Raw genomic sequence first — 18,269 nt, 5'->3', positions numbered from 1 at the left:
AGGGTGGGGCGGGGCAAGATGGGTCAGTGCCATTTTCGGGCGCATTACTCATGTTTTGATTATGTTAATAATTTTGTTAGATGACCAGCATGAATATACAAAAGCTTGGGGCATTGATTGAAAAATTATTCACTCTCATTGGAAATACAAAATAAAATGGTTTTTTGCCATTTTTCTTATGCGATACATTTCATATATTCTCCATATAAACGACCGCGGGGCAAGATGGGTCACCTTCAATTTTGAACGTATTTTTGGAGCATTCAAAAGTTATTTATTTTTTATTACAAGACTATCTCATAAATGACTTCAATCAAGCGGAATAAACGCTCAAAATTATAACATAAAATTATGATAATTTTTTGGTAAAAACATCGATTTTCAAGTCGCCTCAGGACCACTCAAATCGTAAAGTTTTTTATAATCCAAATAAATTTATAAAATGTTTACTTGTAGCTCTTGTTTACTCAGTATGGATATGGAGCATATTTGAATGCGGAACAAATCTTATATTTTGACGTTTTTCGTTGAGAAAATGTGAATTACTTAAAGGGTGGCCCATCTTGCCCCACACTTCTTTCACGGCACAAAATCGATCACTTTTTAAAACTGCTTGTTCGACATCATATTTTGTATTTAATGAACTTTTTATCGACTTTTAGCATAGCTAACTAGTGTATTGAAGAGTAGCGGACGAATGCAAACCAATCCGATTTGTATTTACGAAGTTATGGTGATCCATCCTTATGCGACCCATCTTGCCCCGCCCCACCCTACATTCAAAAACACCTGTCTCTTCGAAATCCACGTGCTTTAGTTTTGGGCGGGAACATATTTTCTTTTGTTTTGCCTTGCGACTGTCACTGCGGCTGTATGCCTTGCGAGCGTACTAACGCCGCCGGATTCTAATAAAAAATAAGCGTGACAATAACATGAGATGGAAACACATCGGCACTAACAACTGCATTTTGAAACAAACCCCTCTTTCACATCTGTGGATCGTATTTCAATGCCGCCATGCAAATCACCGCCAGTATAGGAAAGAAGAGCAATTTCTCTGTCTAGTAATGTTTGTGAATTTCGTGGGAAACTTTAAATATGACCCACAGATGAGAAAGAGTGGTTTGTTTCAAAATGCAGGTACGCCCTTTTGAAATGTTGGTGCCGACATGACTGATTGAAATTGGCAGAACGCCACTAGATAATCTCCCATTTTGTATTAGCTTCTCAATCACAAAAACGGAGGAGGGTCATATTTTTGCAACATTCTACATTAGTGGAATTGCTACCCACAGATTGAGGAACACTGTATAACCTGTGCCCAATTGGCAAATAACCAAGTGGATGATAGCAAGACTGGGTCGCGGAGAACGACGACTTATTCAATTTGCGATGATTTATCATCACTTTTCCCTGTTGTACCCGACTATAAGGAAGCTTACAAGCAACTCTTTCTCCCTTGAATCAGATATTGATTTGTGCAATGTATATCCATCCATTATCCATTACACTGATTTGATTGATTTTTTCTTCTTTCGTTCCCATTCTAGGTTACCTCATCGTCCAGGAAGGGACCATCGAGTTGGGTCCCAATGTGCAGGAAAACAACTGGGGTCCCCTGTTGCGGGAGTATTGGGCCGTCCTGTTGGTGACGGTCATCTGCGTCCTGCTGATCGCCCTGATGCCCATCATTGGCCTATGTCTGTGCTGTTGTCGGTGCTTTGGCGGATGTGGTGGCCGCACGCAGCCCTTCGATAAAAAGCATGACACCTGCCGGCGGGTGCTTCTGGGACTGTTGCTGATTTGCACCACATCCTCGCTAGTGTAAGTATTATTTTTGACCGTAATCGGGACACCAATTCATATTTCCCTCTTCTGTTACAGGTTTGGCGTGGTCATTGCCTACGCCACCAACAGCTACATGCAGCAAGGCGTGGAAAACATCACGACCTCGGCGCGGTACGGTGTCGACGATACACGTGAATTCCTGCAGACCACCTCGCGACAAATCTCCCAACTGCTGGACACCAACTATCAGGAGCTTAGCAGCCAGCTGAAGAAAACTCTGAACGAAGCGTCGGACGTCATTATACAACGGCTCGAGGAGGAATCCAAAGCCGAGAAGCTCAACACGTTGAACGAATTCGTCGAACAGCTGCCGGCCATCAAGCTCAATCTGGATCGGATGACACTGCTGACACGGGAACTGCGGGTCAATGCCTCGCAACTTAACGACGGTAAGTGGTTTTTGCGGTTTTTTTTTTCTTTGTTTCGCTCTGAATTTCCACATTTTCCCCCGTCCGTCCAGGATTGCGTGGCGTCAAGCGTGAGCTCTTGAGCTCTTTGACCAAGTGCGGCACCCAGGAGTGTATCAACGTGATGGAGGATTACAAAATCGGCCGATTGGACACGAATGGAATCGATTACAACTCGGTAAGTCGGAAACGTTTCGTTTGAGATTGGGATCGTCTGAATCCTATAATGAGGTTCCGTTGTTCTAATCATTCCCACAAATTTGTTCTTGTCTTCAATTCCATGCTGCCATATTCCAAAAACATTGTCCTTGATGGCGGATGTTTTGAACCCCCTCGTTGTTTGCGTCCAATAATTTCAATCTGTGTTTCTAACGAACAATACCAAACACACCCACCCACACTCACAGATACAAGACAGATATTTCCCACGGGTAGGTTCGATGTGCTATTAGAGGTTTTATGCAAACAAAAAAGGAATGGAGGCTAGGTCGCACGGAAGAAAAAAAAACTGGAGCATGTTAATATGTGTACCGTGTGTGTTGGGGCTCCATTCCGCAATATATACATATAGATAGGCATTTGCATTGGCTCGGTGTTGTTGGTTTTTGCTATTATATTATTTTGCCTGTTTTTTATTATTCTTGATCAATAAACCTACTTTCCAAAAAGGATTTTGTCATTCTATTACCATCTGTCTTTCCTTTCCTATCAACGAAAAACGACGTTTTGGTATCGGCAATAAAGTGTCGTTCAACCCATGTTGAGGGATTTCTACATATTACCCATGGGGTTGTCATGATCATAGCATATTTTGAAGCTGAGGAAATATATCGATTGATGATATATTTGAGAGATCAAAAGTAGTATCATAAAGTTCGTTCACCTTGGTATACAATTATGGAGTTTCTCACATTTGCCTATCGTTTCTAGGGACTACTTCGTTGGTGGTTCCGATGACGAAACTGGTGATTTCTAAGTAATGATTGATCGAGAATTCCTCAAAAACTGATTTCAAGGATAACCAAACCATCCATTTGTTGTTGTAATTGTATTTGCTGGTAATCCAATGAGTGAGTCAGAGAAATCATAGCACAGAATGCAATTCTCGAGAATAAATTAATGAGAAAGTAGGAAATATACAAGCTTATAGGCTTGTGAATGTGAATGGATATGAATCGATGGAGTGCATAATATTGTAGGAGCAGATATGCCGATTTTTTTTCAAGAAGTTGTTGGTTTCATGAGATACTAGAGATTAACTGAGATAGAACTTGAGAAAGCTAATGGTTTTTTTCCCTCTGGCTTTCCTCCTGGAGTTTATCGGGAATTTGTGCTGGAGCTTATTTGAAAATTTCACCAGAATTTCATTGTTGAATTTCTCATAAACTTTCTTAAAAAAAACTTTTAAAGGTGTTCCTTAAAAGGGTATCTGTATACTACCTGTAAAAACTTGGAAAACCTGGAATCCTAAGGAAATTTTATTTACCAGGGAAAATCTAGAATCTTCAAGAAACATCGTAAATACTGAGGAAAATTTTGCAACGACAAAAGAACATTTATAAAAAGTAGCCAATTTTATTACTCGCAGATCTGCAGAGTTCTTAGAGTTTACTACGTTGTGGCTATAAAGTAGTGTTAGTGTATCCATCTAGAGCAGGGGTTTTCAGGCCATTTGCCTCGCGGTGCACTTTTTGAGAATTAAATGCTGCGCGGTGCACCCAGCCAAAAATTGTTTTTTTTTTCGAAAAGTTTGTCAAAAAAAAACTAGATAAACACCTAACTTGGTTGATTTTTTGATTCATTACTCAACTGAGCTCATTTCCAACTACATAATTGTTCAACCAGTACAAATGTCTTTACGGTATTTGCTTTGATTTTTTAGAGAAAATCTTTGTGGGTTCTTAAGCAGATTTCAGGAGAAGTTTTTGTCAAAATAATTGCAATTTCGAAAGGAAACTTAAAAAGACCCTCGAGACAGCAAAGTCCTGCGTTTATCTGTAGCTAATTTCTGGTATTATTTAATGTCGGTTTTTATATTCCCAAGATCATTACTGGCAATAACTTTCGCAAATTCCATGGCCAAATGATACTTGCCCGAGATTATCAGAGATTCATGTGAACTAATTGACAAGTTTTGCATTCAAAGAATTGCTGAGAAAATTGTTTTTTTTTTAGAATTGTGATGGACTTCTTGGTAGATTTTTTCCATCAAAAACCGTCTGAATTTCAAAAGAATTTTTAATGTGCTTATAAGTTTTGAAATGCAAACACATTATTTAAAGTGTCGCGGTGCACTTGGCAAGGCCTCGCGGTGCACCAAGTGCACCGCGGTGCACGATCTGAAAACCCCTGATCTAGAGAATCGGCTACAACGATTTTTCCAAAATTTCCGTCAGGGTTTCTTTCTATATTTTCTTTGAAAATGCCTCTTGAAATTCCTCCCAGGGATTTTTACAAGATTCCTTCCGTAGTTTTTCAACGTCATTTGCCGTGGTATTCCTTTCTGAATTCCTCCCGGAGATTCTTCCGGATTCCTACCAGCATAATTCCAAGATTTGCTCATCCCGATCGTTTTTTTCTGGATTTTTTACGGAGATCATATATCTAGGCATAGAAAAAAAAATCGCGTTCTGGTGGGATTCGAACCCACGACTCCGTATTCGCTAGACCGGCGCATTAACCATCTCAGCCACAGAACGAGTAATGATTCTACGGAATAGAAAGCTAAACTGACTCTGAAGCCACACCGTGAACACTCCTATTCCACAAACTCATCTCTCTTTCGGCTTAGATGCCAATCCACAACACACTCCTGTTTGTGCCCACTAATTACAAGTGAGAGCGAATTATTTTTATGAACCCGAGACTTACTCTCGCACCTAATTACAAGTTTTTCCAGTATGTTTCAGACATACCATCAAAACTGGTAAAATGCCAGTAAAATGAGCAATATGTGTCATTGTGTTTTTCAACAAGGCTTTTCCTTATAGCTGATTATCTAATTTTTTGCAGTGATCTACCTGAGATTGTTTTCCCGGGATTATTCCCAGAGCTCTTCCCGGAATCTTTCTCAGAAATTATCTCGAGATTCTGGATACGCCTTTTTGAGATTTCTTCAAGGACAAACGTCTTGAAATCCCACTTCAACAGTGCATCAGAATTTCAGACGCACAAATCTCAAGACGCAAGCTTCAAACCACAGTGCATTTTATTATTCTGTTCTTGCTCACTTGCAATAAGCTTAAAATAAGAAGCTCAGGTGCGCTGGTTTTGTTTACAAAGAGATTTGTGCCCTCGAAATCGTGAGTAGGTGTCAAAGCCAGCTTGTGGTGGCCATTTTGGGATCCTAACAAGTATGTCCTTAAAAAATGCTCCTGGAGTTCTTGCAGGATTTTTTCAAAGAGTTTTTCTCGAAATGTCTCGTGGGATAACTTACGAGATTTCTCGGCAGGACTCTCTGAGGTGTTTTTCTTTCTTGGATTCCTATGAAAGTTCTTTTAGGGTTTTCTCTAGGAGTTCTTACTCTTGGCGATTGCGAGTTGCTGGGAATTTCGGTTTCTAACAGTCCATTGGGTTCATTCTATAAACTGCCATTAACTAGAGAATGTTCTAATTTGAGCTTTATTTCTCGCTCTTCCAGCTTCAGAACCAGGACGACCTTCTACATTATACAGGGTGTTAGGTTCCTGAGTGCAAACTTTTTAAAGGGTGATAGAGGACCATAAATGGTGAAAAAAATTGTTCTACGCATATGGTCAAATCTCAACCGTTACGTAGTTATTGAACTCCCCATGTTTTTGGCTCTTATTGCCTTAACTGGCTATAACTTCAAAATGGTCAAACTTATCACAGTTTTTAAACCCTTATTCGAAAGATTATTATATTTTCTATCAAATGGCATGTTTGAACCGATTGGTTTAGTTAAAAAATTAAGTTTTTTAGAGCAAATAGCTTAAAAGTTGTGTGTTTAAATTTGTTTATGTCAATTATCTTTGAAAAATGCGTAATAATTTAAAATTCTTTCTTTGGCAAAGTTGTGACCCCTGTTTCACTCTACAATTCGTTCTTTGACATCAAACTTCTATCTCTTATCGTTTTCTTGCAATTTCGAGTTGAACGTCGCATTTCAGATCATAAATTTGCAACTGTCATGGTAAGCACTTTTTTGCGCATTGTGCCACTCATTTAAATCAAAATTGCAAGAAAACGGTAAGAGTTAGAAGTTTGACGTCAAAGAACGGTTTGTAGAGTGAAACAGGAGCCACTACTTCGTCAAAGAAAGAATTTTAATTTATTACGCAAGTTTCAAAGATAATTGACATAAACAAATTATAACGCACTATTTTTAGCTATTTTGCTCTAGAAAACTTAGTTATTTAACTAAACCAATCGGTTCAAAGATGCCATTTGATAGATCATTTAATAATCTTTCGAATAAGGGTAAAAAACTGTGATAAGTTTGACCATTTTAAAGTTATAGCCAGTTAAGGCAATAAGAGTCAAAAACATGGGAAGTTCAATAACTACGTAACGGTTGAGATTTGACCATATGCGTAGAACAATTTTTCTCACCATTTATGGTCCTCTATCACCCTTTAATAAGTTTGCACTCAGGAACCTAACACCCTGTATATAATTCGAGATTTATTCAATTATCACTTAATTTTGTCAGCTTTTTGACCCGATTTAGTCAGATTTTTTTTTTGAAATTGGAAAATAAAATTGTGTTTCACTAAGCATTGCTATTTCATAATAAGTATTAATTTAGTTGATTTCTTTTGGCATCATGTATAAATTACGTAACGAAAAAATCTGGTGTAACTTTTGGGATCATCCTTCCCGAAATTTCTGTTGGTGTTGTTTCAAAAATTCCTCCGGGAACTCCTCCAGAAATTCCTCCAGAAATACTTCCGGGGATATTTATAAGAATCCTTTCAGATGCACTCCCAGGTTTCCCAAGCATTCCTCCTATGATACTTCCAGAAGTGTTTCTTGGAATTCCAACAGAAACTCCTGTTAAGAATCCCGTAGAATTTTCTACAGGAGCTCCTTTAGGAATGTACCCCAAAATTTATGTAGGGATTATACTGATCATGATCGCATAACTGTCCCATATGTATAGGAAACCGAGCAAATATGGGACTGATAAGCGATCATAGCCAGTATAGAAATTAGAAATAGTCTTAGAATTATTCCGTTGATTTATCCAGAAGTTTATCCAAGGATTTTCCTAGAGATTCTTTTAGAATTTTCGCCACGGATTTCTCCTGTAATTTCCGCTGGGGTTCAACCCTCAGCTATTCTATCGGAGATTCATCCATATATTTCTTTGTGGTTTTCTCTAGCGTTTTCTAAAAAAAATGCATGGATGCCTTCTGTTGTTTTTTCCTGAAATTTAACAAATACTTAAACAATTTGTACAGGAATTCTACAGGGAATTTCTCCAGGATTCTTCCACAGATTTCTCCAGAGGGGTTCTTCTATGAATTTCTTGGTGTTTTCTCTTGAAATTTCCACAGGAATTTCTTCCGGAATTCCCGAAAAGAGATTCTTCTAGAATGTCTTGCTGGGAGTTCTCCCACAATTAATGTTAGAATTTATTAAGGCATTTTTGCAGGGATTTCTCCAGGAATTCCTCCAGCTATTTTTCCAGAACTTTTTCAGTAATTCTCTTGTGGATTTCACCAGGAATTTCATCTGGAATTCTAACAGGGAATCCTTGAGACTGATTTCAATAGGAATTCCTTCAACAATTACGTTAGGAATTACTCCAGTAATATTTCTAGGGCTTCCTCTAGAGATGACTCTAGTGGTTTCTTCGGGGATTACTATAAGGATTTCTTTAAAATAGTACCTACTCAAGGGATTTATCCGGGACCTCCTCTAGAGGTTTCTACAGAAATTACTTACAGGATTGCTTCAGGAATTCGTATAAGGTTTCGTCCTGTAATTTCTCAGATAATTTCTCCAGGAATTCTTTTAGGGGATCGTGTAAAAATTTTGTCCAGGGATTCTTCCACAGCTACCTGAATATTGGAATTAGAAATTTCGTAAACTTTTTTTTTTATTTTAAAAATTTTACAAAAAATTTCATCACGATTCGGTAAGTTAGTTGTAAGCTTGACATCTTCCAAGATTAGCTAGGAAGCTATCCTCGATCTGTACATTTTCAAGAATTATCTAGCAATTATGTACAGAAAACTTTTGAAAATTTATCCAAAAATCCTTCAGCAACTTCGCAGAAGTACGCGGTAGAAGCTTTTCTTCGTTTCGGGTGAAGTTGATCGACATGAGGGCTATTTTTATTTGTCAAAAATAACGCTTTAAACTTATAATAATTACTAAAAACTGACCATCATCTGGCTGAAGGGGTATTGAATAATGAGTTTACATTGATTGATTGATTTTTCTTTATTTAACAGACTTTCAGCCCATGAGTTTACATGTTTTATAGACAATTAGTCACATATTTCTGTATTATATTCAATATTTTACGAAACTGCTTGTAGGGCGAACTTCAAAGACACTTCCAAATATTTGTTACCGTAGCAGTATCGCAAATGTAATGAATATTCGAATGAATGTTCCTAGCTGCCAAGCATTCGCTAAACCTAATTTCGTCTTCAAATATTCTATAAATATTCAAATTTATCCATAAAACAATACTTTTCAGAAGTTATCACATATTTAGTATGAAAATTGCATGCTAATTTTATTGGGATTTACTAACCTTTATACTTAAATAATTGAAAATTTATCAAATTTGTAAAAGTTTTGCACAGCTTTTTGCATTCTAGGGTGGTTGATTCAGGTGGAAAAAATATTTTCAGGACTTGCAAAGGCATTTCACTGACTGATCAATTTCACCCCGAAAGTAAAATGTCTGATTTCTTATTTGAAATAACATTTATTATAATTAAATGTTTATTATTATTAACTTGGGTCATTCACCTATTATAATTAAATGATTTGCAGTAAAAGTTTCAACCTCGTTGGTTGATGAAAACCGTGGACGTACTTGTTTTAAAGCATTGAGTTTAACCATATCGATAATTATTCAAAAATTAGGCGCCGAAAACTGTGGAAAGTGAATAAAAAAGAAAAGATATCGCGTTAAGTACTGTTCCTTTGAATTCCACTAAGAATTTGCATCCTTTGACAGATACGTATTTCGACCTCAACTGTAAGGTCGTCTTCAGTGTCTTGTACTTGACTCGACTGGAAAGTGATCAATTTCACCCGAAATCACGGTACATTAGAAAATAAACTGCGAATTTCTTCTTCTATTCGTGCATGTAATATAAGAATTTCGTTGCAAGAACCTTGGCGTCATGGGTCCTAATTTGAACATTCCGTTTATGAAAACTTTATGATCTAATTTTTTGGTTTAACTTTAATTTATTTTGTGTTTGCGCATTTAAGCCATTGTATCTCGACACCATCCTTCAAGAATCAGTCATAAAATGTATATAATATCGTGTTTGTGTGTTGTGTGTATTGCCTTTTGTATTCCTCCGATGTTCATTTAGATCATGCCATTGATAATCTTATGTTCGCTGTATATTTCATTCAATGAATTTTATGTCATGTTTCTCCATTTTCAATAGTTAGTTTTTGCATTTTTCCTTAATTTGTTCCAAATTTAGTATTGTAATCAGTAAAGTTGTTCGTGGTTTATTTTATATCTAACCCTTCTGTGCATTGCCTTTTGTTGTTGAGTGATTCTGGATTGTGTTGTGTTCCTACTAAAAAGACATTAGCTTGTTGACAACAGCAAGAAATAACTTCGATTTTGTCTCCTCCTCGCAGCTACCGGACCTAAGCGAAATCACCAACAACGTCCAGGAGCTGGTATCCGATAACATCGCCGAAACGGTCCAGAACGGTGTCCGAGAGCTGGAGAGCCTAAAACAGAACCTGAAGGAAACCGTGCGGAATCGCATACCTCAGGTTACGGCCGCTGCCGACAGTACCGGACGTGCCATCAAATCCGCTTCTGATGAGCTCACATCGAAGCTGAACAACGTCAACGACCTGATTGGGAACAACACGTTGCGGCATTTGAACACGGCTGATGGATATATTGCACAGTACAGTATCTACCGGTATTATGCCGGATTGGCGGTGAGTTCGATCTTGCTGCTGATATTGTTGTGTTTGATTTGCGGATTGCTGTGCGGAATCTGTGGTAAACGACCGGATGGTTATGGGGACGATTGTTGCAATAAGGGTGCTGGAGGGCGATTCTTGATGTTGTAAGTAGTTTTTGAAGCTGGCATTTGTACTAGCGTTTAAATATGGGATTGCTCATTTCAGCGGGGTCTTCATAATATTCCTCACCTTCTCGGTGATGTTAACGATAACGTTGGTGTCCTTCCTGGCGGGAAGTCTCGTCCGACGGAGCGTCTGTGATTCCTTGAAGCAGCCCTACGAAAGTCAGATGATCGATTACATCGATACGTATTTCAATCTGAACAAACACTACGAACGGATAGGGACTCAAAGCGCGCGGTCCAAATGGAAGCAGCAGGCAACGAATCGGAAGCTGGATCCGATTCGGATTGCCGATGTGATAGAGTCCTGTCGTGGAAACAACTCGATATACCAAGTAATTAAGAACCTGGTAGCTGTTGAACGAACTTTTATTGAATACATATCGTTTCTTTAGGTGTTGAAGTTGTCCAACTTCTACGACATCCAGGAAATCCGGCAGTTCCCCGAGGAGTACGGAATCACACGGGAGCTGGAACGGCTCAAGGATGAAATCAAGGTTCCAACGGTGGAAATTTTGGACGAACAAGCTAAAAAGAATATCGGCATCCTACGGGATTCCCGTTTGAACGATTTCGTGGCTTACAAGTTTGTTGAAAATGTAATCTGAAACAGTATTAGTGCTGAAAGGCATAAATCACTGACGATTGTTTTCTCCACAGTTGACGAGCAACATCACACAGAACAACCTGAATGATATTGCCAACGAGTTGCGCAAGGTGGCCAATAAGGTGCCGCCGGGTAAGGATATGAACGAGATCAAGGTTAACCTGAAGAACCAAGCCCTGCATTTGTCTTCATATCAGGTAATTTCAACCGAAAAAGCGCCAAATTGTTTAAAACTTCCAAAAAGTTTTTAATATTCTCTAACACTAACCCTACTTTTCTCCAACAGTCCAATCTAGTCGAACCGATGCTTCGCTACACCAGTGAACTCGTCAACCTGTCGACCACGCTGGACCACAGTCTGAAATTCGGTCGCGAGTCATTCGCACTGGCCATCGATGAATTCCTGACCGAGATCCAAGCGGCCGAAGAGTACATCAACGTGCAGGGTCAGCAGTTTGTGGTTGCGGTGACCACCGAACTGACGGACGGCTTCCTGGAGCAGATCCACGGGTATCTGAACCTGGTCATCGAGTCCACCAGCAGGCACATCGGTCGTTGCGGACCCCTCTCCAACGTGTACGAATCGATGCAGGTGGCCACCTGCAATAGGATTGTGGATCCATTCGTAAGTTATTTTGTCCCCTACAAGCATTCGATGCTAAATGCCATTTTCTCTTTGCAGAACGGCTTCTGGGCTGGAGTTGGATGGTGCCTTGCCATCTTCCTACCAACAATCGTACTGTGCGTGAAGCTATCCACGCTGTACTCTAAGTCTGATCCCTATCCCGGGCCGCTGGTCGAATCGTAAGTGCATTCCTTCATCACCGCGTTACAAACTACTCTGAACTATCATCTCACACATATCTCCCAACACACAAAGCCTCCTCTCAAATAGTTGCAAGACTAACCGTTTTTATTTCTATTGATACTGATAACTCCCGCATCTCCGCACGTAGATAACACAATCTGTTGCAGAGTTCTTCCTAAAGTTTTTATGTTTTTCGTTGCGCGTTTTCAATCTCTCCTTTTCTCCTGTAGATCTTGACCTACCATCCTCGATAAGGAGTGATTCCACTCAATCCTCCCGACACATGAGATTAGCCATACAAACACACCACACACATACTTTCCATACAGAAAAACCAATACGCATAATCCGTAGTCGTATGTAGTAGTAGTAGAGTGCCTGGCCGTGCACGACTTTGTGTTAAAACTTAGTTTCTAGAGCTTTAACTAGTGTTAAGACAATCCACCAGTCAACCAATAAATCAGTATTACAAATTTTTTCCTCTGTGTAGTTTATCATTATTTATCCATTGTCTAAAGTTAACCCACTAGCAGATGTTCATTTGAATGATAACAATTTCTCCTTCGACGAGTGTGTACAAAACAATAACACGTGTAAATTGAAATATACATAGTAACGAGCTAACCTCTGTGCGTGACGTAGTTTGAGTACTTCCGAGTGTGCTCTTGGTAAGTTGTATTTCTCTATTTATTTCTTCATTAGAATACTCGCCACTTCAAATCTTTCTCCTCATATTAACAACATAGAAAACTATAACTTTGTATCTGAATCTTTGACTATTGTATAATATTTTAACCGGATCATGAATTGATTGGTGTGATGATTGTAGTATAGGTAAGTGGTGTTGGCGGGAATTACAACGTAAACTCACCGATGGTCGTGAGCAGCAATTTGATGCCAGCAAAGCGTCCACAAGGAGTTGTCTCGTAATGTGCGTTTATTGGAAACATTGTGCTGACAAGCTGATTTGATGGATTGAATAAATGTCATATTCCAAACGATAGAAAGATTTCAAAGAAGTTTGCATGGCTGGCATTAATCGATTTTCACAAATCGGACATTGACTGAAAGTATCTGCGTTTCAAACAGTTGTACGCAGTCCTTGTAAAATTTCATTTTGTTTAACGAACACGTGCTTCCGAATTTACATGAACGTGAAAATCTTTTTAAAGTGTATTTCCCAATAGACTTATAAGTATAATAATTTAATAGACTTATAACTATAGTTCAGCCTAATAACAAGAACTGTGCAAACACAGTATCCTTAATTCATTGCCCGATCTGCTGCCCTTGTTTAAATTTCACATTTCTTGGCAGTTGGAGAATTTCAGCACGCTACTTAACCGGGGTTACGCTGTCTACATCTAGCTGTAGCTGCCATCTTAATCTGACGCGATCTAGCTGGGTCAGAAGGATAACAGTTCCCTAGCTGGTTGCCTTTGTCACCGACGGACTCGCGAAAGCATGAGGTTCGAGCTTGTGAATACTAGAGCTATGATAGACGCCAGGCTGTCGACTCACCATTTGACGGTCCAGCAAAATGATCCACAAGCATTATAAGACAACTCCTTAATGGCGTCCTTACGTTGACAGCATAAACAACTTATCTCATTCGTTAGTTATCAACACTTCCATGCATTGTTTGTAATCTATTTTATGCCCCCATGGTTTGTCCTGTACATTTCACTATTGTCTTAGTTCATTCAACGCAACATTGATTCGAATTGGTGCACTTTCATTCCGTGTTCTTTCCTTCCATTTTGATTGTTCCCGCTTTTTTTAACTAACAAATCTAAAAGAACTTTCATTTCCTAATTCAATTTGGGTCAATTCACTAACCTCCCACTTACGTTCGAGAGTTTTATTTCCGTGGTATCTCTCTCCCCGTCTTATTGCAGGGAATACCTGTATGATGCGTACAGTGAACGGGACAACATTCCACTAGCGAGGTAAGTTGTGCCTCTAATCGCATCCCCTTATTTGTCATCTTCTTCGGTCTCAGTTCGGAAGGACAGAAAATTCAAATTGTTTCATCATTCATCTTATACAAAATTCAAAGCGCTTTGATGTTCCTACATTTCATTGTTGTTGATCGCATCCCATTTACCAAGTGTTTTGGCCGTTAACTCATAGTGAATACTTTTAGGTTACAACAACAACTATAGTTGAAAATTTTGCTTAAAAATGCTGAAATATATAACCTATAATCCTCTTGCTTCTTTTAGCGGACCGAAAAACAAGCGCCGTAAGAAGAACGATCGTCGTCGGGAATCCCGCGATCGACGTGACGTGTACTACGAGGATGGAAGCCCTTCCGGAGGGCACAGCCGGGAACCCAGATACAATGACATGGCGCCAAAGTGAGTATGACTAGTGTAACACCAGTCCCTAAAACATCAGCTGCCATTTCCCTAATAGTCATATCGCCGAACAAAAAAAAACTATCTAGAAATAGTTATCTCTAGACCATCACAAACACCACACAACCAGATGCGCACCGATATTTAGTAAAAGTTAGTACCTAGGTTCATTCCCGTGTTCACTAGGAGTACGATTAGTGATCGATGCTTCCGTTACTAATTACATTCATCCGGTGGTATCGCGGTACCACTGGCCAAACTACCACCCCTAACACCGACCTTGTACTCTTCCAGTCTAGTGCCTCAGATTCCATCAATACTAACCAATAGCAGTAGTAATGAGCGTGATCTTCCCGGAGACATTCCGGAATCGCCCTTCAAGGTGACAACCAGTCCTCCGCCATCACCAAATCGATTACTCAGCCGACTCTTCCAACGCTCAATGTTCGAAGACTTCCAGAGAGTCGGCAGTCGTCCAAGTGGTGGCGGCGATGACACCGGCTGCGGCTGGGAAGTTAATGTTAGCCGTAGCAATAGCAGTGTCGGTTCCATCCGCTCGATGGGCATCCTGGCCAGCAGAACGCCTTCGCCGCTGGATTATCGAACGGTTTCGTTCCGAAGGCCACGATCGCTGATGGACGACATCGACAAATCAAAACGGGAACGCTCGTCCTCCCGGACCGACAGCGGATTCGAGCGTTACTAACATGCCCTCTAAACGACTGTGATAGACAACCGAGAATAGGCAATCATAATCCAAGCGCTTCCACCAAGTCGCCAACTAACAAACAGGTTATTTGTAGTTAATGGGTGTTTAGTCAATCCTCTCCCGTTGTAATCTAGAAACGTTAGATCAGTCATTTCCCGGAAGCACACATTGCCAATCGAGCGCCATTTTAGTGTGGGTATAGAACACCCAAACCATGCACTTCAGTATATTTCGATTTACGGATTCCATCTGACCCATCCTGTACATACACAACCTTCGCTCTCCTCGCTGTAACCCCCTTTCATCAAAGCTTCGCTTCACTATCTCTACAACAACTAAGTGTGGTGTAATTGTATTTTCTATCGTTCCCCTCCTTCATCCGTCCTCGTCGTCGTCGTTTGACAAAGATGCAACTACGTGCCCTGCAACGGCAATGGTACAACAAACTGTGGTCAACCATCGTACCGGCAGTTTTAGAGCCAAATATTGTGAGTAAAGTGTGACCCCCTGTTAACAACTTTTTGAATCTCCCCACCATTCTCAATAATTCTGCCATTTGCTGTACTCGTCTCGGTACGACTTCGGATACAAAACCGATTTTAGCTTTGTACTTAATTTCGTGGTTATTAGTATTGTAATCCGTACACGGCTGGTTTCAAATGAAGGTACAATCTAGCATCTTTTTGGTTTGCAAATTATGTAGATTTCCATGAGCAAAAGCAGGTACATATATACTTGTGCCTGGCTAAAATTTATGTCAGAACCTTCCCTCAGAAAACCCGTGGGTCATTTTTAAGTGAATTATTTAGATAACATTTCAACGTCAAAAAGAAACTGAAAAACGCGATTGTCCGAGGAGCGAGTCACTACTGGAGCTGGCTGGAAGTAGATGTGATGCAAGCCATCCAGTCAACAAACACAGCCAGTAGCGGCGGCAATAGCAATCATACTGCACCTTGGACGAAAACGGCATTCCTGGGAAGCTGGCCAGACTGCTCAAAGTAACAATTATTGATGGTGTTCTAAACTGCGTAAGGGTTTCGGGTGGGTTGTCCAGCTCATTCGAATCTCGCCGGGGACTGCGACAAGGTGACGGGCTCTCAGGCATATTCTTCAACATCGCTCTGGAAGGTGTAATGCGACAAACTGGGCTCTACAGCCGGGGTACGATTTTCTCAAAATCCGGTCAATTTGTCTGTTTTGCGGATGACATGGATACTATCGTCAGAACATTCGGAACAGTGGCAGAGTTGTACACCCGCCTGAAACGTGGCACCGAACACGACCGGGTCCGTCTGTTTAGTAATGACACGATAGACAGGGATACCTTCGAGGTGATGGAGGAATTCGTTTACCTCAGATCCTTATTGTGATCCTTATTGACAACATTGTGAGTCGTGAAATTTAAAAACGCATCATCAGTGGAATTCGTGCCTATAACGGGCTCCAGAAGAAGCTGCGGTCTAAAAGAATTTACCGCGCACCAAATGCACCATTTACAAAACACTTATATGACCGGTGATCCTCTACGGACACGAGACATGGACCATGCTCGAAGAGGAACGTCAAGCACTTGGAGATTTCGATCGACGAGTGTTAAGGACGATCTTCGGCGGTGTGCAGGAGAACGGTATGTGGCGGAGACTACACCCACTGCTCCAGGACTACATACCAACGAATATGTAACTACAGCAACTAGGAAACGAACTAGCACTCTACATGGCACAGGTGTTACGTAGCACTGTTGAACAGACCCCATGACCCGGCCAGTGACTCACTTACAAAGTGTTATACTCACTTGCTACTATCTCAGTTCAGAAGCATGCTATCAACAAAAAACAGTCTAAGAAAGACATTGGTCTCATCACTGAATATCGGTTAACAAGTGCAGTATGCTTCCTATACCTGGATATTTTGCCACAGTTCTTGGAGACCGTACAGAATCTTGAGGATCTACATTTTACTATATCTTTGACGTGGATACGACGTTTGGAGAACCGGATTGCCTCATTTCTGACCAAGATTGGACGATAAACATAGTTTGTATAAGCAAGGGAATGGATCAACGAGGGTAGTTCGTCATGTTGCCAATATTGTGAAGCCCCAGCATAAGTCCGAGATCACACAGAAGTCAACATTACTTAGATCTTCGACGCCCACGTACCCTTGCCAATCGATTGTGGCGTTATGAAGAATGCTCGAAGAGGAAGGGGCAGAATTGGATGTTCAATATAATCTAAAGTGAGCTCAACAACCGCATCCGAAACGAAAAGTCTGATTTTGAAGTAGACCTTCCGGAGATTGGTGACGTTACACAGTTCTGGGCCAATATTTTTTTTTTCATCGTTAATACAGCCCTAGGCTTGTTCATCTCGGTTCTGGGCCAATCTTTGAGAGAACGCTGTCCTGCAGAACGACGATGGGATGTAGTTTGCAGAAGAAAAGGAGATATGACCGTGGCCGTGGTTGTCGCTCAAGATATAATTGAGGTTACCTGATATATCAGGAAATGGGCAGAATTAGGACGAGGATTTCATGTATAACTTTTGGCATAATACTCATAACGATCTACGCATGGATGGCGGAAAGCTTTAACATGATGCTAGAAGAAGTACTTCGACTATAATAAAGCGTATGACTCAGTATTGCACTCGTACCTTCTTAAGAAATTACAGTTGCACATGGTAGACGTGACCGTCATAAGGCTGATACAATACGCGATGGAGATATGGAGCACATTCCTACAAATTACTGACGGAACAGCTGTGTTGCGGTGTACCTATAACTTTCAGTATCAGGAGAGGGATATTTCAAGGCAATACTTTTAGTCTGCTATGGTCCTGCCTTGCAATGAATTTCCTCAGCCGACCCCCACAACCAATGCAATGCAATTATGGCTACCAACTGAAGAGTGGGGGAAAGAGTACATATAACCCACACCTTCTTTATTTATTTATTGATTTAATTTATTTAAATAACTTTAGCTGCTTCGTTAAGCGTAGAAGCTTTAAGATGAGGAAAATACTTTTTGAGTAGACCAGGAACACATGTCTTTCTCAAACAGGCGTAAAACATCATTTCTTAAAAAAAAAAAACATTGCAGTTGATTAAAATTCAAAACATAAAACTAATGCATATACTGCTGATTTTCTCGGGATATGTTCATATTACGTAGGCTCGAGAATGACAATGACAGCAATCGTAAAAAAGCGTTATGTAACACTGTCAGCAAACATAAAAATCGCTAGACAGTATCT

The 18,269-nt window shown here is 40.2% G+C and overlaps 2 protein-coding genes across 6 annotated transcripts in view; one reads left to right on the top strand and one right to left on the bottom strand.

The window, feature by feature from the left end:
• LOC109400984 (uncharacterized) overlaps positions 1-18,269 on the bottom strand; it is an 87,246-nt gene that overhangs the window by 20,021 nt on the left and 48,956 nt on the right. The gene's annotated exons all lie outside the window — the stretch shown is intronic.
• LOC109409765 (prominin-like protein) overlaps positions 1-18,269 on the top strand; it is a 176,830-nt gene that overhangs the window by 149,934 nt on the left and 8,627 nt on the right. For all 5 annotated transcript variants that reach the window (XM_062854541.1, XM_062854539.1, XM_062854540.1 and 2 more), the window contains 13 exons: positions 1,551-1,824; positions 1,885-2,237; positions 2,309-2,433; positions 2,663-2,686; positions 10,065-10,510; positions 10,572-10,863; positions 10,924-11,127; positions 11,189-11,332; positions 11,422-11,760; positions 11,818-11,939; positions 13,842-13,892; positions 14,169-14,303; positions 14,598-15,095. In XM_062854541.1, coding sequence (XP_062710525.1) covers positions 1,551-1,824; positions 1,885-2,237; positions 2,309-2,433; positions 2,663-2,686; positions 10,065-10,510; positions 10,572-10,863; positions 10,924-11,127; positions 11,189-11,332; positions 11,422-11,760; positions 11,818-11,939; positions 13,842-13,892; positions 14,169-14,303; positions 14,598-15,009 — 2,921 coding nt within the window. In that variant the 3' untranslated portion in view covers positions 15,010-15,095. The remainder of the gene's footprint in view (positions 1-1,550; positions 1,825-1,884; positions 2,238-2,308; positions 2,434-2,662; positions 2,687-10,064; positions 10,511-10,571; positions 10,864-10,923; positions 11,128-11,188; positions 11,333-11,421; positions 11,761-11,817; positions 11,940-13,841; positions 13,893-14,168; positions 14,304-14,597; positions 15,096-18,269) is intronic.

The sequence above is a fragment of the Aedes albopictus genome, chromosome 2 (genome assembly GCF_035046485.1).
Source record: "Aedes albopictus strain Foshan chromosome 2, AalbF5, whole genome shotgun sequence".
NCBI lineage: Eukaryota > Metazoa > Arthropoda > Insecta > Diptera > Culicidae > Aedes > Aedes albopictus.
Note: the sequence above shows the minus strand (reverse complement) of the source record. Positions and strands in the feature narration are given on the sequence as shown.